Raw genomic sequence first — 25,279 nt, 5'->3', positions numbered from 1 at the left:
AGTTTTTGACAGTGTTGATAAATGATTTATAATAATATATCACAGTGATTATCAAATGTTATACCTTTAGTGAATACTTGTATGCCTGCCATAGACTCCCAGTGCATTGCAGAAGATCTCCAATGCTTTCTTTAAAATTAATAAATAGCTTGGGGAATGAGGCTGTTTGTTTTGGCAGCACAGATTCTAATGAGGGGCTGTGAATCCTTTCATCCATTTGCCAATATTTGGGAGATAATATGCAATGGTAATTAACACTTAACAGTAGATGGTTTATGATATTTCTGTTTTGAAGCTTGCCAAAATTAAAATATGCCAACAAGCTGAAATGCCAACACATTGAAAGCATTTGAATTTTAAATTCAGAGTTTAAAACTTAATGTTTAACAGCACAAACTTGAATTTTGTTTTGGCATTCCTCATCCTAAGATTTGAATAGCTGAATTAGATCAATCAATCAATTCTGAATAGTTGCAAGTATTCATTTCATCTCTCGATGCCACGCAACAGCAGGATGATTTGAACCTGGGCCCTTCTGGGCTGCAGCCTCTGCCTTGCAGTGTGTAGACTTCTAGGCCCAAGGAACAACATAGCTTTTTGTATTGGTTTGTTGCCTTCTGGATGACTAGTTCCTTTTTAGCTCTGACCCTATATAGCCTTTCTTTGCTGTTGACATATGCAGCTGAGAAGAACCTGTGTGCTGTTCCATTACCTGGTCATTCCCTCAGTGTTTGTCTGCTCTGCTCTCTAGCCCTGCCTTGGCTCCTTTCTTACTCGCCAACTTCACCTGTGCATTTCCTCAGCCTTCGCATTTGTATTCCCTGCTTGGCCCCAACTTTTGTCTCTTGGTTGCTGAATTTGCCTGGCTCCTTCACAGGAGGCCTCCAGAGAGCCACCTTGTCAGTTTTGCACAGTTATGTCTCCCTCTGCTGCCTGTTCCATTTAGAGGTCAGCTTTGCAAGGCTGAAATATCAGGGGATTCCAGCTCTCCAAAGAGATAACACTGCAAATAATGGCCTTTTTTCCTCCCAGTGGACTATCTCATTTTGTAGGAGGGAGCCATTGCACCCAACTTTTTGATCCCAAATAATATATATGATACTACCCAGGATATAAAGAAAAAAAGACCTTAGGATACTTCATTCCATCCTGTTTTACTTATTTGTATAGATGTATTTGCTAGACTGTATGTTCTCAGAAATATAGATTGTTTTATAGCCTCTTATTGTGCAAACAAAATGGCAGCTGTGCTTCTGGGAATGATAATTGCTTGTATGAAAAGGAGATAACATGTTTATACATTCCATCCATTGTGTGTCCTCTCTTCTTTCTTTACAGAGGGCAGCAGGACTGTCAGGATGGATGAAACATTCTTTACTGGTTATAGAAAGACTATACTAAAGCCTGAAGAAATACTGCTTTCAGTGGAAATACTCTTCAGCAGGAAGGTGAGGTGATGGGAAAAATATGAATTGTCTTACAAGGCTGAGTAGAAACTGGTGGTGCTTTATTGAGAAGGCAGCAAAACAACACCACCACCACATCTGTTTAAGGCCTGTTATGGTCAGGATATTTTATGGGTGTACAAGAAATGCAGATAATCTGGTATTTTTGTGCAGGATTTATTTCTTGAAAATCTTAGTTTCCATTTTTTTAGAAAATCAAGTTGTTAGATCCATAGGAGGGGAAAGGATCCCAGTGCTCCATCCCAGTCCATCCCTGCACACCTTTAATTTTGCTTCCATATCTGGATATTATAGAAGGAAAACAAGTCTACTGTTTTAGTCCTACTCTCTTTTCTGTTGAAATAGACTAGGTGATTGTGCTTACTGTAATGATCCCACTATAATCCAAATGAAGAACCCAAGACAAACTTCTTCTTGCCATAGGGGGAATATTTCTCAGCATTCAAGCAGGCTTCTCGGCGAGAGGATGATATTGCTATAGTGACCTGTGGAATGAGAGTCTTGTTCCAAGAGGGAACCAGCCGAGTCCAAGAGATTAAGCTGAGCTATGGAGGGATGGCTCCCACAACTGTGCTGGCTACTAAAACCTGTCAAGAGCTCATTGGCAGGTAGGAGACACAGGCTCTTGTGCTGCAGAATAAGTTCCTTTCATTTTTATAGTACTAAAGTGGGAGCTCAAGAAAAAGCAGAAGTGATGTCACATCATGAAAGAGTCCCTTGCAGACATTTTCTGCCAACAAATGCCTGAATCAGCCACACTGGTCTTGCTACAATGCCTGTTGCAATGAAGGTGCATCAGAAGGCAGTAAAGAGTCACTAAAATTATGGTCTGACAATGACTCCCCTTAGCCCCCTTCCTGCTACTGAGATCCAACTTAAACATCATATAAAGCCTCCTGACTTGCCCAGCTTCATGGGCCCTCAGACTGACCAGGACCCCTTGAATTTTGTTTCCCTGTTCCCATTCCTCTTGGTGGCTCTACAAAGGGTCTGAATGTAGCCTAAGGAGTTATATCACATGGACTGTTGGGAAAGGGAAATGCTTTAGTCGTGGAAGAATTTCTATGTTAATTGATGGTTCATTCATTGGCAGGGAGTGGAAAGAAAAGCTTTTGCAGGAAGCCTGCTGTGTGCTGGCAAATGAGATGAACCTGTCTCCTTCAGCTCCAGGTGGTATGGTGGACTTCCGACGAACTCTCACACTCAGCTTCTTCTTTAAGTTTTATCTCACTGTGCTTCAGAAATTAAGTATAGAACTCAATGGTAATGTGAGTGCTTCCATTATTTTTCTATGGTGAAGTTTCAGCCCAAGTCCACAGTGTGCGGAGACAAATATTATTTCCATTGAATTTTAGAGATCTTTAGCAGTCAGAGTTAGGAGTATTTGTTGTAGGTGATTTGTCCATGTTTAGGATTCCAGTGAACCATAGCTTTCCTCTCTGATGAGGAACTATCATCAGGTTATCTGATGAAGAACAAGTCCATCATGTAATCTCTTTGCTATTGCAGTTTCCTCAGGGAAGGGCCTATTGGATTTATCAGTGTGTTTTCTAATGTTTATATTATTAATCTACTACTATTTCTACTATTACTGTGATATATACTTTATCCACAAAACTGACCAGTGAATAGGGCAAAATAGAATATTTTATGAGGTCAGGAGGGCCTCTGTTGGTAGAGAATGGTAGCAACCCGGGGTCATTTTGTATAAAAATAGGTGGTAGAGCTCATCCAGGGATTGTTATGCAGCTGCACATACTATTCAATGGACAAGGAGTGGAACTCTCAGAAGGAGGAGGAGGAACTCTCAGAAAGGTTCAGGAGCTGTGCTCCTGTGAGTTCCCACTGAATCCGAGGCCTGGTAGCAATGGGAATTTGTTTATCTAGTTCTACTAAAGGAGCCCCATGGCACAGAGTGGTAAGCTGCAGTACTTCAGTCCAAGCTCTGCTTATGACCTGAGTTCGATCCTGGTGGAAGCTGAGTTCAAATAGCCAACTCAAGGTTGACTCAGCCTTCCATCCTTCTGAAGTCGGTAAAATTAGTATCTAGTTTGCTGGGGGTAAAGTGTAGATGACTGGGGAAGGCAATGGCAAATCACCCCATAACAAAAAGTCTGCCAGGAAAACAGCCTGATGTAAAAAGTCTGACATCACCCTAGGTGTCGATAATGACTCGGTGCTTGCACAGGGGACTATCTTTAGCTTTTTAGTTCTACTAAGGATATGAAGGCAGGACCTGACTGACACCTACCACTGTTGAGTGGATACTTGCCATATAGATCCAGAGGAGAAGAGAGGTGATAAGGAAAGCAACACATCTAAGAGGAGAAAGGAAATGCCATATTCTCAAACAATTTGGAGCAGAGAATGTAGTGTGCTACACAGGTGCTTTGGGACATTTGCAGTGCAATCCTAAGAACACATTTCTGGGAACAAGCCTACATGAATAGACTTGCATAGGATTCAGAGTACACCTGTTTAGAATTGCTGTCTTACAGTGCAATCCTATGCAGAATTACTTCTGTCAAAATCCATTAAAATCAGTTGATAGGACTGCACTATTAATCTTGTAGACATATCACAAAGTGGGTTGCTTTCTCAATTGAATGGGTAAGTAGCATAGGGAAATTATGAGATCAGAAACTTAATAACCAAATAACACTCTTGTACACATGAAAGCTGTAAACTTACCCAGGAGGTTAAAATAATCTGGAGTTTTATATTTGTTTTTGCAGAACAATCTTGATGAAGTGGTCTCACCTAGGTACACAAGTGCCACTGAGTTATACCAGAAAGATTCTGTTAACAATGTGCAACTTTTCCAAGTAAGTAGGAAGAATCCAGTGATCAAGATAAGATAATGCCTTCCAGTGCCACCTATACAATGGACTTGGCCAGCCTTTAATTTTTGCTGTTTTATGTCATTCCAATAAATAGATGTGAATTTTCACTAATTCTTGCCTTTTTGTATTTATTCATTGTCTTTTTATGTTTGAAGAACATGTGAGCGCTTTCAGTGCTTGATAGTGCTGAATATTGGCATCACTAAGAAAATACTTGGAATTTTTTTTGTTACAGGAAGTACCTCCGGGACAGTCCATTGAAGATATGGTAGGACGACCCATGGTGCATCTTTCAGCAGCCAAACAGGCAAGCGGAGAAGCAGTCTATTGTGATGATATACCTCGCTATGAGAATGAACTCTACCTAACACTTGTTACCAGCACCAAAGCCCATGCTAAAATTATGTAAGTTTGGAGCAGAACACACACATGAATGCAAGGAGCTGCCCTATATGGAGTCAGACATCTGGCTTATTAACCCCGTATTGTCTACTGTGCTTAGATATGGCTTTTTAGAGTCTCAGGCAGAGGTTACCTGTTACCCGATCTTTTACTTAAAACTGTAGATGCCAGGGCTTGAAGCAGGGACTTTCTGAATGCAAATTAAGTGTTCTACCATTGATCTTTGCATCTGTAGCAGAAATTTCTCTCTTATATACTAGTCATGTGACCACCGTTATGCTGTGTGGTGTAGATGTTTTGAATGGCTTTTAGATTGAAAAGACTTCTGAGGAAGACAGAGGATGTCTCTGTTTCAAGGGTGGCCAAACTTGCTTCATGCAAGAGCTACATAGATTAAATCTCAGATGCTTGAGAGACGCAAGGTGAGAGGCGGGTTTGGGGGAGTGGCTTCAAATTGACATCACAACAAAGGGTTGGATTTTGGTGATGGATGTGACATCATTAGAAGGTGTGGAGTTTAAGAAGAGCCATCATCTGACCTTTGACCTGGAAGTGACATCACCAGACATCCTTGCTAGACACCACCCCAGAGCAAGAGTTGCTAGCTATTTTTCAGCTACCACAACTTTCTAAACTTCAAAATAGTGGCCTTAAAACTGGCAAGTACTTTTGGCTATTGAGCAATGGAGAAAATATGTTTGTGAGGGGAGAAAGAACTCTCCTTTTACCAGGTTGTTGTTCTACATCTGTTGGTATAACTTCATAAAAAAACCAAGGCATTCCAAAACTGTTTTTAAATCAATTGGATACTAAGCAAACATCCTCAAATTTCTTGAAGAAGCAAGGGGCAATGAAATATATGCAAACACATGCAAATGGTTTGTCAAGAAAAACAGAGAAGACTGGAAGATTTGAGGGGGAAGAACTAAAGCTGAAATCTAATCTTGCTAGAACTGTCAGGAGTTGGCAGCTCCAGAAGGACAAAAGGAGAGTAAGGTGATTTGATGCTGTTCAGTCAGAGCGTGAGCAGTCACCAGTTACCACTTGAGTAGGATAAGAACATCTTTCTAGGTTAGAAAGTGGAAGGATGGATGACTTTATATTTAAGATGGTAAGAACTGTAGTAAACCCAATCAATGTCACAAAGGAAAGGAAACCAGTGTGTGATGACTGAGGGTTTATTTTAATTCACCCCGCATTTAGAGTGATTCACTTCACTGTGGTCTTCCAGTTTCTCAACTCCATATTCTTCCAACTTCAACTCCCCATTTCTCTTTGCTAATTTCCTTTTTTTAGCATGCATTCACTTTCAAAACTTTGTTTGTATACTTCTGCCCACATTTGTTTCTTCTGTTAATAGCCTAAGTATGCTCTCCTACCCACTTCCTATGTCCAAGGCTCAACCACTCATTACACTGGGAGTTCCACCAAAAAAGCATTTGTTTATTTAAAATAAATCATACACAGGCTCAGTTCAAATTAGGACCACAAGTGGGAGGAGGGTTAGTCCACCCCCCCCCCCAGTGTTTTCTAACATTAGATAGCTTGCAGATGAGGGATGGGGACAGGGGGAAGAAAAGCGGAGAGAGAGAAAGGAAGAAAAAAAGAGAACGACAGAGAAAGAAAGGTGGAGAGAAAGCAAATAGATGGGGGAGGAAAGGGGGGACAGAGAAAGAAAAACAAAGAAAGCAAACAGAAGGGGGACACAAGAAAGGGGGACAGAGAGACAGGAAAGAAAGGGGGAGAGAGAAAAGTGGAAAGACATGGAAAGAAAGCAAATAGATGGGAGGAGAAAGGGAGGGATGAACATCCAGCCCTCTCTCCCCGCAAAAAAAGATTCCCACTCACACACCCAATCACACCCAGAGCAATGGCGCAACTGCTGCCAAAGTGCACATTGGTCCCCAAGGAGGAAACACTCCCCCCTCCCCCCAGGCTCGCACCTTACTCTTCTGGCATGTGGTGGCAGCAGTGACAGCTGCACCTCCCTGACTCACCCAGGCTCAAGGTTCCGCTGGGAGCTGGGGATGAGGCCTAGCTGCCAGAGGAGAGGGCCTCCTGGCTGCCCACCCATCTACGTCTTTACTTTAAAAAAATTTACATGCTCTTGGCTTTGAAAGCAGTGGGCAGGTGGAGGGAAATGGCTTTGCAAGCCCCACTGGAGGCATTAAAGAGCCGCATGTGGCTCAGGAGATACAGTTTGGCCACCCCTGCTCTATTCCTACATTTACCTCTTGAGGTAGCATACAATCTGTAATGCAGGAAACACCCTTAAAAGGGCAAGCTGTACAATCTGCTAAAATGAAATGTATCTATCCTTATATTTTGGAACTTTGTATAAATCGATGGTGCAGTCTCATTTGGAATACGGTATGCAATTCTGGTCACCGCACCTCAAAAAGGATATTATAGCATTCGAAAAAGTCCAGAAAAGGGCAACTAGAAAGATTAAAGGGTTGGAGCACTTTCCCTATGAAGAAAGGTTAAAACGCTTGGGGCTCTTTAGCTTGGAGAAATGTCGCCTGTGGGGTGACATGATAGAGGTTTACAAGATAATGCATGGGATGGAGACAGTAGAGAAAGAAGTACTTTTCTCCCTTTTTCACAATACAAGAACTCGTGGGCATTCGATGAAATCGCTGAGCAGACAGGTTAAAACGGATAAAAGGAAGTACTTCTTCTCCCAAAGGGTGATTAACATGTGGAATTCACTGCCACAGGAGGTGGCAGCGGCTACAAGCATAGACAGCTTCAAGAGGGGGTTAGATAAAAATATGGAGCAGAGGTCCATCAGTGGCTATTAGACACAGTGTGTGTGTGTGTGTGTGTGTGTGTGTATTTGGCCACCGTGTGACACAGAATGTTGGACTGGATGGGCCATTGGCCTGATCCAACATGGCTTCTCTTATGTTCTTATGACCTTGTCTAGACTGTGCATCATTTAACCAGAAAACCCTGCTTGAGCAATATATTCAGATAGTGTCGTCTTAAATCTTAAGGGATTATTCAGATTTGTCATTCCTGCTGTTTTGACTTCTGTACTGATTCCGTAGTCACTGTTGCTCCACCCCAGGCTTCTGCTTTAATTGGAGCAAGCCATCAATTCCCCACCAGTTGCTGTATGGGTGCATTTTGACCCGCAGCTCCCTATAATTCTCTCTACACTTTCCTGATCTCTAAAAAACAACATTGAGAAAGCACAGGGAGAACTGGAGGGAGCCACGGGCCAAAATGCACCCACGCAACTGGTGGGGAATGCATTGCTTGCTCCAACAAAAGGAGAAGCCTGGGGGTGGAGCAGCAGAGACTATGGAATCGGTACTGGTTTTATTTTCTTTTGTATGAACTGAGTCCATTATTCTTTATTTTCATGCCATTTTCTATTACCTTGCATCCTTTTTTCAATGTTACTTTTTCAACATTTTCCAATATTATTTGTATGTCAATGAAAGAACATTATACATTTAAGTGACATAAATAACCACATACAAGATGCTTACACAATGCAAATGATAAAACCACCAGTGAAAAGTGGAGAACTAGAGTCAGTGACAAAAATATAAATGAATATAAAACTTTTTTTAAATGGTGCATTTCCTCATTTCTAATAAAACCACCACCAGTAATCTTTCTCTATGTTATTTTTTTTCCTTCAGTTCTGTTGATACAACAGAGGCCCAGAAAGTGCCTGGCTTTGTATGTTTTGTCTCTGCCAAGGATGTTCCAGGAAGTAATGTCAATGGGATGAAAAATGATGAAACTGTCTTTGCAGAAGACACTGTATGTAGTTTGCTTCTTTAGATTTTTGTAACATGTATAGAATTGACCCTGATGAATTGATTGGGGTGTGAAAATGTTACTTGGTTGCTTTTTCTTAGGAATCTTACAGACAAACCTTATAAGAGTTATGCTCTTCTAAATCCATTGAAATCAATGGGCTTGGACATTTTATTTATTTATTTGCTTTACTTATAATCTGCCTTTTTCACTGAGACACAAGGTGGATTACACAGTGTAAGTCAATTTAGCCAGTAGGATGAGACATCTCATAAACTATATAATATTATTATAATTACAGAAATCCAAAATAAAGCATAATCATGATTGGACATATGTTAAACAGTGCAGAAAATGGTATTACTTAAGTAGAGAACAATGCTGTGAGTATAATACATAAAGCAAACATAATGCATTCTGTACACAATGGTATAGTTCACAGTCCTCTTCACTTTATAAAAGTACCTTCCATTATAGTATAGCTCTTTTCTTTTTACCATCAAGCTGCAGCTCAATTATGGTGACCCTGGAGGATTTCCAAGGCAAGAGACATTCAGAGGTGGTTTGCCACTGCCTGCCTCTGTGTATTGACCCTGGGCTTCCATAACAGTCTCCCATCCAAGTACTGACCAGGGCTGACCCTTGGTCCAAGATATAATGAGATTGGGCTAGCCTGAGTTACCTGTATAAAAATGCCTTCCTGAGTAATTCTGTTTGTGGAATATATTTCTGTTTAGGATCAGATATTTGGAAAAAATACTCCATTTGTTGGGATTTCTAGTACTTTATCACCCCTCCCTGTCCTCCTCCCCGTTAACAGAAGAAATGGACATATATATATATATATATATATATATATATATATATATATATATATATATATATATATATATATATATATATATATATAAGAGAAGTCTGTAGTGATGAAGGAATGTACAAAGGCTCGAATAAAAAATGGTGCAAGACATTTGTGCAAACTAATTTTGTGGAGATCAGCACTTTTTAAATGAAGTTCTAACTTCATTGTACAAACTAGCAAGTACAAACTGGGAAGTAATCAGTACCTAGAAATCAAGGATAGTTAATGACAAAAGTAGAATGGAACACTTTCCCTATTTGAAGTGGAAGGTCACAGGCAATTGAATTGATGCAGACATAAATCCACTTCTGTTTTACAGTGTGAATGAGGCTGTGCTCTTAAACTATTTCTTAATATTAAAAGTTATATTAGAGAGCCTGAAACAACTGAGCAACTTGTTAACTGAGTGAGATACTTTATAGCCCGTGTATATATCACCCATATCCCCAGTTTAAGTCTTTGTGTTATAATAAATATCTGTGGTTTACGTTAAAGTTCTCTGGTGCCTATAATTTGGGGAAACTGTCAAAACTGCTGTGGTCCCCTACGAAGTGAATTATATATCCATCTGAAAACAAATACCCGAAAGAGACTAGAAGAGTGAAATCCATATCATACCCACCCCTTGAGTTCTGTAGTCCTGAGGGAAAAGTTTTAAAAGGAAGAACTGAGGAGAAAGAGGGGCTGGGGTAGCCATAAACAGCACATAGAGGCGATCCAGTGGGACCGTGAGGCAGGTGCTGTTATACCATCTTACATTAAATATTTTACAGTGCAATTCTAAGCAGACTTGCACCTTTCAAGGTATTCAGAAAGGTGTGGTTCTGCTTAGAATGGAACTGTAAGTGTTACACCACACTAGCTATAATGTTCAAAAATAATATCTCCAAAATGAAATACCAGAGAGTAAAGAAAAGTTCCACAAGTAAACTAAACTGTCTGGACTCTTAGGTCACATGTGTTGGCCACATCATTGGTGGGGTATTGGCAGACACACAAGAACATTCCCGGAGAGCTGCTAGAGTTGTCAAGATCACATATGAAGAGCTTACACCAATTGTCACCATTCAGGTAAGGAAGCACAAATATGACATATGTTTCAGTTCAAAACTATGGAATGCCAGCTGATTGAATTGCTACAATAACATAATAGAAATAGATAAGGCTTTTTTGATAGGAAAAAGCCCAACAGGAACTCATTTGCATATTAGGCTACACCTCCTGATATCACCATTGTTTCACACAGGGCTTTTCTGTAGAAAAATCCCATCTGGAACTCATTTACATACTAGGCCACACCCCTTCACACCAAGCCAGCCGGAACTGCGTTCCTGTGTGTTCCTGTTTTTTTTTTTTTTTTAAGCCCTGGAAATCAGGACCAGATCTAGGGCGGGGGGGGCAAAGGGGGGTGCTTGCCCCAGGCGCCGATGGAGTAGGGGTGCCAAATTGGGTATGGAGTTCACTGTATTCTATGGGACCATAAGATAGAATGGCCCATAAGGGGGCATCATTTTTTAATTTTGCCCCTCCCCTCAAAAAACATGTGGATCCAGTCCTGCTGGAAATAGATAATTACTATAGGTAAGCATGCATTTGATCAATCCCGTTTTGGCTAAATTATGCAAAACTCCTTGTTAGGTAAAACAGAAAGGCAGAAATTATCAGATGTCTATATATAGCAAAGCTGGTTGCTGCAACTGCAAGTAACATTGTCATTTGGACAGGAAGCCATTGAGAAACAGTCTTTTTTTGACCTTATAAGGAAGATTGAAAAAGGAAATATTCAGAAAGGGTTTGAAGAAGCTGACCATATTGTAGAAGGTAAGCATGCAGACCAGTTCATGTGGTCTCTTTCTGACTATATATAACTATGGGGCTCTGTCATGCAGTTACTGTCAAATGACTAATATTTGCATAATAGGCTTCATATTTCATTAAAAAATTCTTTCTTTGACTGGTAGGTTTTTGATAAAATTTGATTGAGGACATCCTTTATTTTTCAGGGGAAATTCACATAGGTGGCCAGGAACATTTTTATTTGGAGACTCAATGCACAATTGCTGTGCCAAAAGGAGAAGATGGAGAAATGGAACTCTTTGTATCTACCCAGAATCCAGCAGTCACACAGGTGACTAGTCCTGTCTGGGAGTAGATTTGATATTTGGGGGAGGGGGACTGTATAGATTTGATTGATTTTTAGAGTGTTGCTCTTTTGAAACTGTTAAGCTTATCAAGCTATACACAGTAGAATAGATCACAGCCCCTAGCAATTTATCCAAGTAACTTTGTGAATCATTTTGTACTGTTGCCTATGTAGAAAAGCCTTCTTGAATAATTCATTTTGTCATAGTTCATGGAAAGCCAGGAGATATATGACTAAAAGTAATCCATGTGTATGCAACAAAATATATTAAAACAATATGTTCATAAAAGGCCTGAAATGCTGAAGAATCATCATTAGAGTTATGCATGACTTCAGTCCCTGATATTTTGTGGTTGGCTCCACTTCCTTCAGCAGCTGTTTTGTGGTTGATTCCATCTCCTGTGGTTCTCTCACCTTATTTTGTGTCAGAATTCCACAGGTGTCCACAGGCTCAAAATGGTCAGGACCCCTCATCTAAGATGTTGTTTATCCTCATTGTAATATTGGCAAGTACTTTATGCTCATGGTGAAGCTAAAGACTAAAAAGCAGAGTCCACTCTCATTTGCTCCTGTCTTCCCATGTTCAGAGATTTATGGACACTGAAAGTATGAGATTATGTCTCCTTTATCATCTTGGTTAGTACGTATGGGTGGTTGAATTTGCACTGGATTAGTCTAAATACTGCTCAGGTGATTTTTTTTTGTGTGTGGGGGGACATATATCTCCACTTCCAGTATGTTTTTACCTGAGATGTTTACCAACTGTCTTAGTATAAAGAAAGTACTGGCGAGAAATGGAAGCTGAATAGTAAAATTATGTTGGTGATGATGAAAGAATATATGTAAGGCACACTGACAGGTTGCTCTTGGGAATTGCATGTGTGGGAAAGGGATACTTTTATTCTTCAAAGTTACCAGCCTGACATTTTCTTCCATTTTTGTAAAGAATTCTAAACCAATAAACAGAGAACCAAAAGACTTAGTAAGCATCCAGTTTCTTGATGCCAAGACAATAAAATGATAACTGAACAAGCTGGTAAAGAAAGCCCCAAAACTGTAGTGTAAGGTTTCAGTTTAGGGCACAGAAGTGACTGCCATAATAATCACATGTATGAAAGCTTGTTAGAAAACATTTGTGTTTCTTCTCAGCACTTTTATTGCTGCTAACTGGACTGATGTGCTTATTGGGGGTGGGGTTTGTTTCCACTTTAGGAATTTACAGCCAAAGCAGTAGGGGTTCCATCAAATCGAATTGTGGTTCGAGTAAAGAGAATGGGAGGAGGATTCGGAGGAAAAGAAACAAGAAGCACTGTTGTATCAACTGCTGTTGCAGTGGCTGCAGTTAAGTAAGTTCCAATGAATTCAGGTCCTGAACATAAGAACATAAGAGAAGCCACGTTGGATCAGGCCAGTGGCCCATCCAGTCCAACACTCTGTGTCACAGTGGCCAAAGAAACCCAAGTGCCATCAAGAGGTCCACCAGTTGGGCTAGAAACCCTTCCACTGTGCCCCCCCCCCCCAAGCACAAAAATACAGAGCATCACTGCCCCAGACAGAGAGTTCCAACAATAAGCTGTGGCTAATAGCCACTGATGGACCTCTGCTCCATATGCTTATCCATTCCCTTCTTGAAGCTGTCTATACTTGTAGCCACCACCACCTCCTGTGGTAGTGAATTCCACATGTTAATCACCCTTTGGGTGAAGAAGTACTTCCTTTTATCAGTTCTAACCTGACTGCTCAGCAATTTCATTGAATACCCACGAGTTCTTGTATTGTGAGAAAGGGAGAAAAGTACTTCTTTCTCTACCTTCTCTATCCCATGCATAATCTTGTAAACTTCTATCATGTCACCCCGCAGTGGACTTTTCTCCAAACTAAAGAGCCCCAAGCGTTTTAACCTTTCTTCATAGGGAAAGTGTTCCATCCCTTTAATCATTCTAGTTGCCCTTTTCTGCACTTTTTCTAATGCTATATCTTTTTTGAGGTGCAGTGACCAGAACTGTACATAGTACTCCAAATGAGGCCGCACCATCAATTTATACAGGGGCATTATGATACTGGCTGATTTGTTTTCAGTTCCCTTCCTAATAATTCCCAGCATGGTGTTGGCCTTTTTTATTGCAATCGCACAGTGTCTTGACATTTTCAGCAAGTTAACTTCCACAACACCAAGATCTCTCTCTTGGTCAATCTCTGCCAGTTCACACCCCATCAGCTTGTATTTATAGCTAGGATTTTTGGCCCCAATGTTCATTACTTTGCACTTGGCCACATTGAACCGCATCTGCCACGTTGACGCTCACTCACCCAGCCTTGACAGATCCCTTTTGAATGCTTCACAATCCTCTTTTACAACCCTGAACAATTTAGTGTCCTTCTTGTCCATCCTGCTTGTCCATCCTGATTCATCTCTCTGTATAAAGGAATTAAGAAAATAGATATGCTTCTGTTCCAAAGCCTGCACATGTGCTTTAGCAGGGGGATCCCCTCATTCATTCTCCATGATTTAATTTGTAACTTTTATTTTTTTTAAAAGTTTTTGTTTTATTTATAATATAATAATATAACAATTATTATAATGCATAATTATAATTGGTAGTTGGTAGTTTATACACAAACACATTTTAAATCACAAAGATATAAGAAAATATAGTTTCTACCAGGGCTTTTTTGGTAGAAAAGGCCGAGCAGGAACTACTTTGCATATTAGGCCACACCCCCTAACATTACCATTGTTCCACACAGGGACTTTTAAAAGAAAAGGCCAGTAGGGACTCATTTGCATATTAGGCCATAGCTCCTGATGCTAAGCCAGCTGGAAATGCGTTCCTGTGTTGTTCCTGCTCAAAAAAAGTCTTGGTTTCTACTAATTGTTGTTTCAGATAATTATAGAGTCATAAATTGCCATTAACATTTTTTTATAAGTTGGGAATTGTACACTACACAAACTAAATAAAAGAAGGAAAATGTATAACTTTTCTTGTATTCAGACTGGAACATGTATTGGGTATCATGGAGGAGAGGCACAAAAATATCAGGAAACAATGGTAATAGCCAAGTCACCCATGATGCCTCATGCTATGGGAGGCAAAGCCACTGTAACTAAAAATTGATCTAGGTTAAACTTTATTTGCCACAGTAGACCATTAAGGCTTTTGCTTCCTTCTCAGTACAGTCTTCTTACATATACTGAGCTTCTGTTGTCCTGGCACTGCTGAGGTGAAGCCATACATAAAGGATGGGCAGCAGGCAAAGAACACCACTGAATATGAGTTGGAATTAGAGGGTGATCCCAAACCTATTATGAGGGATGGGTGGATGAGCGAAAACAATACTATGAGGAGAGCTGGGAATACTAGCAGAAGATGAGCACATCTATTTTTGGAAAACTTCAGGTGAAAGAGAACTTCTTGGTTTACTATGAGGGAAGAACTTCTCTTCCTTCTAAGGAAGAGTTAGTTAAAACTTTAAAGTAAAGTTCAAAACAGTTTGTTTTAGATGCTTCACCAGTTCAGCAAACCAACCACTGCATTATAGAAGCTACACTGGAATTATCTGAACCCACTGGATCCTTGGAAAGTCAAAAGTAGCGTTGGAATTTCTGGAATCCAATATAGATTTGGGACATGAGAGAGGGTTCAGTCATTGAGTTAGAACTTAGTGGAGATTCAGATGAGCTTTCCTTAGGAAACTGAAATTGTGGTACTTTTGGAAACCAGCCATGTAATATGTGTCAGAAATGTCCTCATCCCAGTCTGATTCTCACTCTGATTTGTGTGGGCTTTTCAGAACTGGTTGTCCAGTACGGTGTATGCTGGACCGAGATGAAGATATGCTGATATCTGGTGGAAGACACCCCTTTTTGGGACAGTATAAGGTAACTAGAAATTTGTTTTTAGATGACAAAGTTATATTAACATATAAATGGGACTTTGAGTGCAATCCTAAGTGAAGTTACACCAGTTAGAATTGTGCTGTTAATGTTTATAGCATAATCCCATAAATCATCCTAGAGAGAATTAGTGTGTGACTTTAAATATTCAGGGTCTGAACAGCTATCACTTCACTGAAGTTCACAGTTCCTAAGTTTAGGGCCCACTCTGCAGTGATGATACTGGTTATGCATGAAGTGGAAACTTGGGAAAGTAGCAATGGGCATTTGTGACAGTTGTGTTATTTAGCACCCAAGTTCCTTCTCCATTGCATTTTGCATTCTGAGAAAAACAAACATGTTTGGACTCCAAGGAAGAATTTTGCTTTATATCAAGAAGATGTAACACATTTAACTTTCTTTAAGCATAACAATAAAATCACATGGTCAGAAATACTTAGGAGGAAGGGAGTTCAGGAGGGTTGGGAGTTGCTTAAAAGCAAAATACTGAAAGCGCAATCACAAACGATTCCTATGAGAAGAAAAAATGGGAAAAGCCTAAAGAAGACAAAGTGGCTCCATAAACAGCTCTCTAAAGACTTGAGAAAAGACTCCTTTAGGAATTAGAAGGAGGGTCTTATAACCAAGGATGAATATAAACAAATCACCACTGCTTGTAGAGAAAAAGTTAGGAAAACTAAAGCTCAGTATGAGCTTAGGCTGGCCAAAGATGCTAAAAACAACAAAAAAGGGTTCTTTTCTTATGTTCAGAATAAGAAAAATAGCAAGGACATGGTAGACCCATTGCGAAGGCAAGAAAGTGAAATTGTAACAGATAATGAAGAGAGGACAGAACTGCTGAATTCCTACTTTTCCTCAGTCTTCTCTTCTGAGGGAAATGGTTCTCAATATGGCAAAAACAGAACATATAAGGAGGATATGATGTTCCAACCTAGGATCAGCATAGGGGTAGTACATAAACATCTAGTTTCTTTAAATGAAACTAAGTCCTCAGGGCCAGATGAATTGCATCCAAGGATTCTAAAAGAGCTTGTGGATATAATTTCTGAGCCTCTGGCTATTATTTTTGAGAATTCTTGGAGAACAGGAGAGGTGCCAGAAGATTGGAAGCGAGCAAATGTCCCCATCTTCAAGAAGGGGAAAAAAGACGATCCGGGTAACTACCAACCTGTCAGCTTGATGTCTATATCTGGAAAAGTTTTAGAACAAATCATCAAACAGTTGGTCCTGGAACATTTAGAAAGAATGGATGTGATTACTAAGAGCCAGCATGAGTTTCTCAAGAACAAGTCATGTCAGCCTAACCTGATCTCTTTTTTTGAGAAAGTGACTACCTTGCTGAATCAGGGGAATGCTGTAGACATTGTTTATCTTGATTTCAGTAAGGCTTTTGATAAGGTTTCACATACTCGCCTTGTTGACAAGTTGGTAAAATGTGGTTTGGATCCTGTTACCGTTAGGTGGATCTGTAACTGGTTGACAGATCGCACTCAAAGAGTGCTTGTGAATGGTTCCTCATCCGCTTGGAGAGGAGTGACAAGCGGAGTGCCTCAAGGATCTGTCCTGGGACCTGTTTTGTTCAACATCTTTATCATTGATTTGGATGAAGGAATAGAGGGAATGCTTATTAAATTTGCAGATGATACGAAATTGGGAGGAGTTGCAAACACAGAAGAAGACAGAAACAGGATACAGGATGACCTTGACAGGCTGGAAAACTGGGCTAAAATCAATACAATGAATTTTAAATGTAAAGTTCTGCATTTAGGTAGAAAAAATCCAATGCGTGGTTATAGGATGGGGGAGACTTGTCTTAGCAGTAGTATGTGCGAAAAGGATCTAGGGGTCTTAGTGGATCATACGCTGAACATGAGTCAACAGTGTGATGTGGTGGCTAAAAAGGCAAATTCAATTTTGAGCTGTATCAACAGAAATATAGTGTCCAGATCACGTGAAGTGATGGTATCACTTTACTCTGCTCTGGTAAGACCTCACCTGGAGTATTGTGTTCAGTTTTGGGCACCACATTGTAAGAAGGATATAGACAAGCTGGAATGGGTCCAGAGGAGGGCAATGAAGTTGGCGAGGGGTCTGGAGACCAAGTCCTATGAGGAAAGGTTGAAGGAGCTGGGAATATTTAGCCTGGAGAGGAGGCGGCTGAGAGGTGATATGAGGCCCGTCTGAAAGTGACCAGAGACAGGGCCTTCTCGATTGCAGCTCCCTGTTGGTGGAATCAGCTCCCGGAAGAGGTGAGGGCCCTGCGGAGCCTTGAACAGTTCCGCAGGGCCTGTAAAACAGTCCTCTTCCGGCTGGCATATAATTAATTGCTATCAGAATGCCTGAACACTCCAATCTATAACACCAGATTATTTAATACTGGAATATCGAAGAATTGATTTAAGGAAGGTTAGCATAGTACATATTGTAGTAAGTTTTATGTGTTTTTATGTACTTTGTATGTATTTTATATATTTTATTGTATAATTATAATTATTAATCTATCATGAATGTATTTAAATGGATTCTGTTGGTTTTTATGTTGTAAGCCGCCCTGAGCCCACCTCGGTGGGGTAGGGCGGGATATAAATCGAATAAAATAAAAAAATAAAAAAATAAATAAATCACCATCTTCAAGTACTTGAAGGGCTGCCTATAGAAGATGGTGTGGAATTGTTTTCTGTGGCCCCAGAAGGTAGGACCAGAACCAATGGGTTGAAATTAAATCAACAGAGTTTCTGGCTCAACATTAGGAAGAACTTCCTGACAGAGCGATTCCTCAGTGGAACAGGCTTCCTTGGGAGGTGGTGGGCTCTCCTTCCATGGAGGTTTTTAAACAGAGGCTAGATGGCCATCTGACAGCAATGAAGATCCTGTGAATTTAGGGGGAGGTGTTTGTGAGTTTCCTGCATTGTACAGGGGTTGGACTAGATGATCCTAGAGATCCCTTCCAACTCTATGATTCTATGAATGGTCAAACTGTTTGCAGTGGCTTGGAGTTGGTTCAAAGGGGCAGCTTCTGACATGCTGTACTCTTCCCTAGGGACTATAATATCCCAGAATGTACATGAAAAACAATCTGAAAAATTCTCTCTGGAAGATTTTCTCCTGATATATGTTTGCCATTCTAAGTAGTTCGAGGGTGCTGTCAAACAAGAAAGTCAAAATGTACATTCTAAACTGGGAGTGAGTCAGAAAGTGTATGTTTTAATTGGCTGTAAATTTGTTCACCTCAGTATATTTTTAGAATACTGTTATTTCCAAAATGAAAATTTTACAGTACATCAATCACATTATTTTCATTACATACAACTCTAGAGTGATTTAAAAGAAGCATTACAGTTTTACAGTAGCATGTTTAAAGTTTATAAAAATTATACAAATTTTATACAAATTTTATAAAGTTTATACAAAATTATATATTCAGTCTTAACTATTTACTCTGTTCTCTTATTTAAAATAAAATGAGCAGCTATTTAAGAGAATATATGGAAGACATTGTATCAGTGTCACCAGTTAAACTGTCACCAGTTAAAATAGCAAGGATTTATATTACTGTTACTGTTACTGTTGTTTGAGAGCAGATTTTCTTCATATATAATGGTACTCTGGTATCAGAACTCTGATAGCATTAAAGTGTTTTGGGACAGGGTGATTAGATTATTGATAATGGTGTTTCAATGTAAAGTAGACAATACAGTTTAATGTGTACTATTGAACTATGTAGTCTCAATTCACAAACAATATCAGGCTATTGCTTTGTATCTACTGATGACAGCAAGGCTTTTTTTTTTTTTTGCAAAAACATGGTAGTCAAAATGGAGACTGTCAGCTGGAGACGGGCAGCCCAATCCAGAGAACCGCCGTGTAGCTGCGCTTGTGTGCAGAACTAGCGTCGGCAGCCACAGTCAGGGTGCATTCAGATGTACAATTAGTGGCGACACAGCTCCGTCTCATTGACGGATTAAATATGTTCATCCAGACATCTGCATCTGGCAATCAAGTGTCATCCAGGGTCATCCCAGCTTGCTGCGGATCAATGCCGCATTAATTTGATAGCACAGAAAGTCCAGCCCTTTTTCAAAGAAGCGGCACAAGATTTTTTTTTTTCCTGTTTGGACAGCTCATGCGTGATACTGCCCCTTGGAATGTTACCTCCCCTCCCACCTTTTTTTTTAAAAAAAGCCCCAGCAGACATGCGCATTGCCAGATCATCTGGGAATCTGAGGTGACGCTTCTGCTTCTCCAATCAACACAGGATCGGCGGGGGAGGGGGGGAACGTTATCCCACTATTCAGAACAGGAAAAAAAAATCTTTTTTTTGCATTGTGGAGGATTTCCAGATATCATTGCCACTGCCAATTTCTAGGGAAGTAATTCCTGGCAGTTCCCTGGTTTGAATCGGCAACGTTAATTCCAGAAACTTTTCCCCCTCCCCCCCGCCTCTGAAGCAACATTTGATTTCCCAGCTCCAAAAAGTTGGGTGCATGTTCAATGGACCCTCCCTCCCAGAAATCACCATGTGATCACGCATGCGCCAAGAAAAGAGCATGATAGTATTGGATGTCTGATTGCTCAACAACAGAATGAGTCGCATTCTTGGATGCCCGTCTGATCGGCCCTGCATCGAATCAATATTCAGCAGTTCAAATTTGAGGGCTATACACCCACTTTTAATGTGACGTGTGATGGCACCCTCAGCTTTCAAAGGGGAGACGTTACGCGGCACTTGGAGGGGGAGAGTGGCCCGACGAGCGAGAGAACCCATCGCCATGGTGATTCCGCCCAGGCACACGCCATTGATTCACTGCCAAGGTGGGGGTGGGGGAAGCACAGGCTCGCGCAGGACCACGGGATTGGCCAGCCTGCTGAACATGACTGGGCAAGGGGGCGGAAAGCCTGAGCCTGAGAGGCCGTCAATCCCCTCACTCCCTCCTGCCAATGGCAGGCAGGCAGGCAGAGGCATGCGGCTGGAATGTGTGTCTGGGAGCAGCCAGACCAAGTCCAAAAGACAACCCCTGGAGCCCCCTCGGTGTTGCCCTGCTGCCGCCCCTGCTATGTGCAAGGAACACCTCCCCTGGGGGCCGCAGAACTCAGAGTGTGAGCCGCTGCGCATGCATCCACTTCAACAGCCCTCCCCCAGTGCCCTGCGCACAACAGCCCTGTGGGGTCGGGTTGGCTGTCAACCCGGACAGACTGAGGGGTGGCACCCCCCTCCCATGTCCAGCCACGCAGAGGGCAGCGTGGCGGCTTATAGACCATTTCCCCCCCCCCTCAAACAAAGTCTGCCCACCCTCCCAGGCATTCCCTCGGATAGGCCACTGACAGGGGCGGGGGTTGCCCAGGAAATGTGCAGCAGATGTCAAGCAGGAGAGACAATGGAGGGCACAGCTCAGACTTTATTTTTCCGGAACAGAGTGCAACAGTCTCCCTGGAGCACACTGGGGAGTCTCGCCGTGGGCAGGGCTCCATTCAGAGTGGCGGGCAGAAACAGCTGAGGGAGTGGGGGGAGGTGGAGCGACACATGCAGAAGCCTCTGTGTTGGAGTCCCACCTGCAAAACGGAGACAGAGATCAAGAGCACCTGAAGGGGGGGCAGCTGGAAGAGCAGGCTGCGTTTCTGCCAGGCGCTCTCTTATAGGGACAGTCTCTGACGCTCCCTGCAATGGGGCAGCTGCCCCCCCCCCGTGCCTTGCCAGGGGTTGGGAAAGCGGCAGAGGGCAAACGAAGGGAAGGGAGCAGGCAGCAGCACAGCGTAGCGGGGTCAGCAAATGCCCCCTGCTGGAGCCTACTGCTGGGTTCAAGTGCCAGAGACGCTCGCACACCAAGCGGTTGAGAGCGAGGGGAGGGGGAGGATGGGGGGGGCACAGTGGAACTTACCCATCCATGGGCGACAGTCCTCGCATGCAGAGCCTCCAGGAGCCCGGAACCTGTGGAGACCTGGAAACGAGAGCAGTTAGCCCCAGGGGAGAGACCTCTCTTTCCCCCTCGCAAGTCAAAGATACTGTCAAAGCAACAGTGCAGTGCAAAACCCATCAACAACGTGCCTGCCTGTCCCTCACTCTAAGTCTGTATGGCTGGGAGCTCACCGGCAGAGCTTCCCGCCATGCGCTCCTCTCCTTAACAACTGAGTTTTGCGAGGCCAGAGCAGAAGTATTTCTAGGAGGGGGGAGACCGTGATTGGGTGCTGGGGACGGGGCTCATCATCCGAGGCGCAAGGGGATTGGCGAGGCAATCATGCTGCTCCCTAAGGGGTTTGCGAGCTTATGCAGCAGCGGAGGCAACCTTTGTTTTTGGTTTCTACGAGTGCCGATGGGACACGCCGAGAGGCGCAACGTTACGCCTGCAAAAACAGCGGCGTGTCCCATAGGCACTCGTAGAAACCAAAAACAAAGGTTGCCTCCGCTGCTGCATAAGCTCGCAAACCCCTTAGGGAGCAGCATGAAATTCCTTTGTAAGATAACTGCTACTTTTAGATCAGCAGCTAGATGTCCTGGAATTCTGCTTCTCATGAACCACCACAAACTACATCAAAACAACACGGCTTCATGAACTGGCCAATATTCATGATGAACTTTAGTTCATGAGCCGGTTCGTGCCCATACCTACTCATAACTTTTTTATATAGATGCCTACCCTTGAATATAAGGCAATAGACAGCATTCCTGTTCTAACTTAAATCAAGGTTCTTTGTGGCATGCAGTATCCACTTATGAATAGTCTTTCTTATTGTTGTTTGATACTTATTTGCTATGTTTGGGCATACCAACCCAATCTCTAATTTTCCTTTTTGTAAAATATATAGGGCTGTCCTTAGTTTTTGTGTTAGCCCAAATACATATTTTCTAAATAGTTTTTGCCATGAATTTACTGTTTGCCGTGTGAATTTTATTGGTACATTTTTAAAAAGAAATAGAAGCCTGGAAATAATACTTTTTAATGCTATTTTCTTTCCAAACCAAGAATGCCAAGGTCTACTTTAATTGACACCATTGTTCTAATATACTTTTCTGATATACTTTTGCTAAGGGCCTTCATGGCCAGGGGCCTGCATATCTTTGGGACTGCAACTCCCCATATGAACCCTCCTGGACTCTGAGGTCTGCTATTCAACATCTTCTGATAGTCCCTGGTCCTAAGAATGCCCAGCTGGCTTCAATGAGGGCCAGGGCCTTTTTGCTCCTGGCTCCTACCTGGTGGAATGAGCTCCTACTGGAGATCTGGGCCTTGTGGGACTTATCAAGGTTTTGCAGGGCCTGTAAGATGGAGCTCTTCCACCAGGCTTTTAATTAATCCAGCAGGCATCCTTTGAAAGTAATCACTTCCCCCAGTATTTCACCATTATGGTGTTTATGTCATACTGTTTTGCTGCCTATGTAGTTTTGCCAGCTATGTCTGTAAGATTGTTTATTGTGCTGCTCCTGATTTTGTTTTTATGGTATTATTTTAACTCTGTTTGATTTTACTGTTGTAATCCACCCTGAGCCCGCTTGAGGGATAGGGCGGGATATAAATCCAAAAATTACATTAAATTAAAGATAGTTGAGATTGGGGGTCAGCCAAATCTTCAAGTTTCTCACTGCCATTGTTGACCATTTAAAGCCCAAAGGAAATAAATTTTTCAAGGAAACATTATTTCAACAATATCTGTTTTATTCTTATTTATGCAGCATCCAAAGACATTGCTGTAGTTCTCAAAACATTCTAAACTAGCTTTTATCAAGTATTCTGGATCTGTTAGAAATAGCAAAACATAATCTATCTATCTATCTATCTATCTATCTATCTATCTATCTATCTATCTATCTATCTATCTATCTATCTATCTATCTATCTATCTATGTCACTCTTGTCTAATACCACATTTTAGATTAATATGAGATGGCAGTATATTATTAATCTGCAAGAAAGCTCTAGATTTATTATATATTGCTTTGCCATTTTCAAAAACTTTCCTTGTATTTTAAAAGACAAGAACATAAGAGAAGTCATGTTGGATCATGCCAGTGGCCCATCCAGTCCAACACTCTGTGTCACACAGTTGGCAAAACACCAGGTGCCATCAGGAGGTCCATCAGTGGGACCAGGTGTGAGGAACAAGTCAGGGTCAGCTTGGAAGGGTGACCACTATGAATTTTTCCTGTCACCTCCACCCAGTACCTCAGGCATACCAAAGAAGACTGTCAGACAGATAAACTAGGCACCAAATGTTTTTAAATTTAAAATGAAAAAATATTATTGGATCACAAAAAAGCAAGGGAGGGAGTGAAAGTAATATTAATTGGTTATAACCAAATCATTTAGCAGGCAGGAGTTCAATTGAAAAGACAATCTCCAAACACCAGAGATTTGGCAGGCTGAGATAGTTTAGAAATATAAACACTGGCAGGCTTAATGCAATCTCTAAGAACCTTGAACAGGCAGGCAGTGCTTACTTGGCACTAAGAACACTATGCAGAGATGGAATTATCCTCTAAGCTTGGGCTTTTTAAATCATAAAAATAATATGGTCACACACTCTTTGCCATACACACTGAGGACTTCTGATTTGTGCCAGATAAATATTCCCTCACAGACTAACTCACTAGCAGACAGGACTCACACCTTTTGAGTGCTATTACCAACCCCTCAATCCTGTGTGTCCCACCCAGCTAGAATCTGACTCTTGGGATTCCTTCTTAGCCACAAGAATCCAGTCTTTCTTTCAGTGTCTTTGAGTGTTCTACATTGGACCAGGAGTCTGCCCTGATGTGCTGACAGATTTCAGAGTTTTTCCTCAGAAGGTGCCTGGTTTTGCCTCCTTCTTCCCAATAACTCTCTCAGAGACAGAAATTTTAATTCCGTTCTGTCTCCCAAGGAACTCAGCCCACAGGCTGTTCTCAGCTCCTTCCCAGTTGCTCTCACAACTGAACAGCTTCAGTACCCAGATGGAACTCCTCCAGTACTCAGACTGAACTGAACTGTTCCAGTTCTAAAGCTCAACCCCACTCTGAGGCATTTCCCCCCTGCAAGCCTCTTTGCAATTCGATACATTCTCGAAACCATGGCTGTAACCCAGCCAATCAGTGCAAGCTGTTCCTAGCTTCTATTCATATATATTTATTGCTCACAGACCATTTGGTCATAAGCAAATGGCAATGAAATACAAAATTCATCAATAATATAAATTTTACAAGTTTTACAAAATAAGCATTTAGAATCAGCAAAGTGCATAACATAAAACATCATTTCCCATTTTCTTAAATTCCTCCTCTTGTCTCTTAAATCTAAACACTTCCAGAAGAAATTTTACAACTGAAACTATTCCCAGCTTCCAGGCTAACTGCTTGAGTCCATTACACCAGGACACTAGAAGCCCTCCCACTGCCCCCTCCCCCTGAGCACCAAGAATACAGAGCATCACTGTCTCAGACAGAGAGCTCCATCAATACCCTGTGGCTAATAGCCACCGATGGACCTCTGCTCCATATGTTTATCCAGTCCCTTCTTGAAGCAGTCTATGCTTGTAAAGTATGAAACAAGAAATCCCACTCTACTTTATTCAAAGATTTTTGTGCATCAGTTATCTTTAGTGTTGGAATTATGTATCTGTTCTGTATGTCCTTTGCAATGGTCTAAAGTTCCAGTCATTATAAGGTTAACACTGTGCCTGATTCCCTATTGTCTGCATGACCTAGGAAGAAGATACTGACTGCTGTCAATCAAGATCTAGAAGCAGGAAAACTGGTTTATTTGTTTGGTCAGTTAGTCAGGTGACTTCCGTTGTTCAGGCAGAGAGGTCAAGGAGAAGGAGGAAGTATCCTCCATTAAGCATGTAGTCTTCAATGTGTTAGGATGTAGTTCTTAGAGTTTGTTGTTTTCACCTCCCAGTACCCTTTCCCTGTAGTAATAAATA

The 25,279-nt window shown here is 41.6% G+C and overlaps 1 protein-coding gene across 1 annotated transcript in view; it reads left to right on the top strand.

Annotated features, from left to right (window-relative positions):
• XDH (xanthine dehydrogenase) overlaps positions 1-25,279 on the top strand; it is a 113,240-nt gene that overhangs the window by 49,005 nt on the left and 38,956 nt on the right. The window contains exons 14-24 of the mRNA XM_060245676.1: positions 1,339-1,448; positions 1,890-2,074; positions 2,560-2,734; positions 4,202-4,291; positions 4,545-4,714; positions 8,368-8,491; positions 10,302-10,421; positions 11,075-11,171; positions 11,354-11,478; positions 12,706-12,839; positions 15,286-15,373. Coding sequence (XP_060101659.1) covers positions 1,339-1,448; positions 1,890-2,074; positions 2,560-2,734; positions 4,202-4,291; positions 4,545-4,714; positions 8,368-8,491; positions 10,302-10,421; positions 11,075-11,171; positions 11,354-11,478; positions 12,706-12,839; positions 15,286-15,373 — 1,418 coding nt within the window. The remainder of the gene's footprint in view (positions 1-1,338; positions 1,449-1,889; positions 2,075-2,559; positions 2,735-4,201; positions 4,292-4,544; positions 4,715-8,367; positions 8,492-10,301; positions 10,422-11,074; positions 11,172-11,353; positions 11,479-12,705; positions 12,840-15,285; positions 15,374-25,279) is intronic.

Source organism: Heteronotia binoei, chromosome 1, assembly GCF_032191835.1.
Source record: "Heteronotia binoei isolate CCM8104 ecotype False Entrance Well chromosome 1, APGP_CSIRO_Hbin_v1, whole genome shotgun sequence".
NCBI classification, from domain to species: Eukaryota; Metazoa; Chordata; class Lepidosauria; order Squamata; family Gekkonidae; genus Heteronotia; species Heteronotia binoei.
The sequence above is the reverse complement of the archived record's forward strand: the minus strand, read 5'-3'. Positions and strand labels throughout refer to the sequence as shown.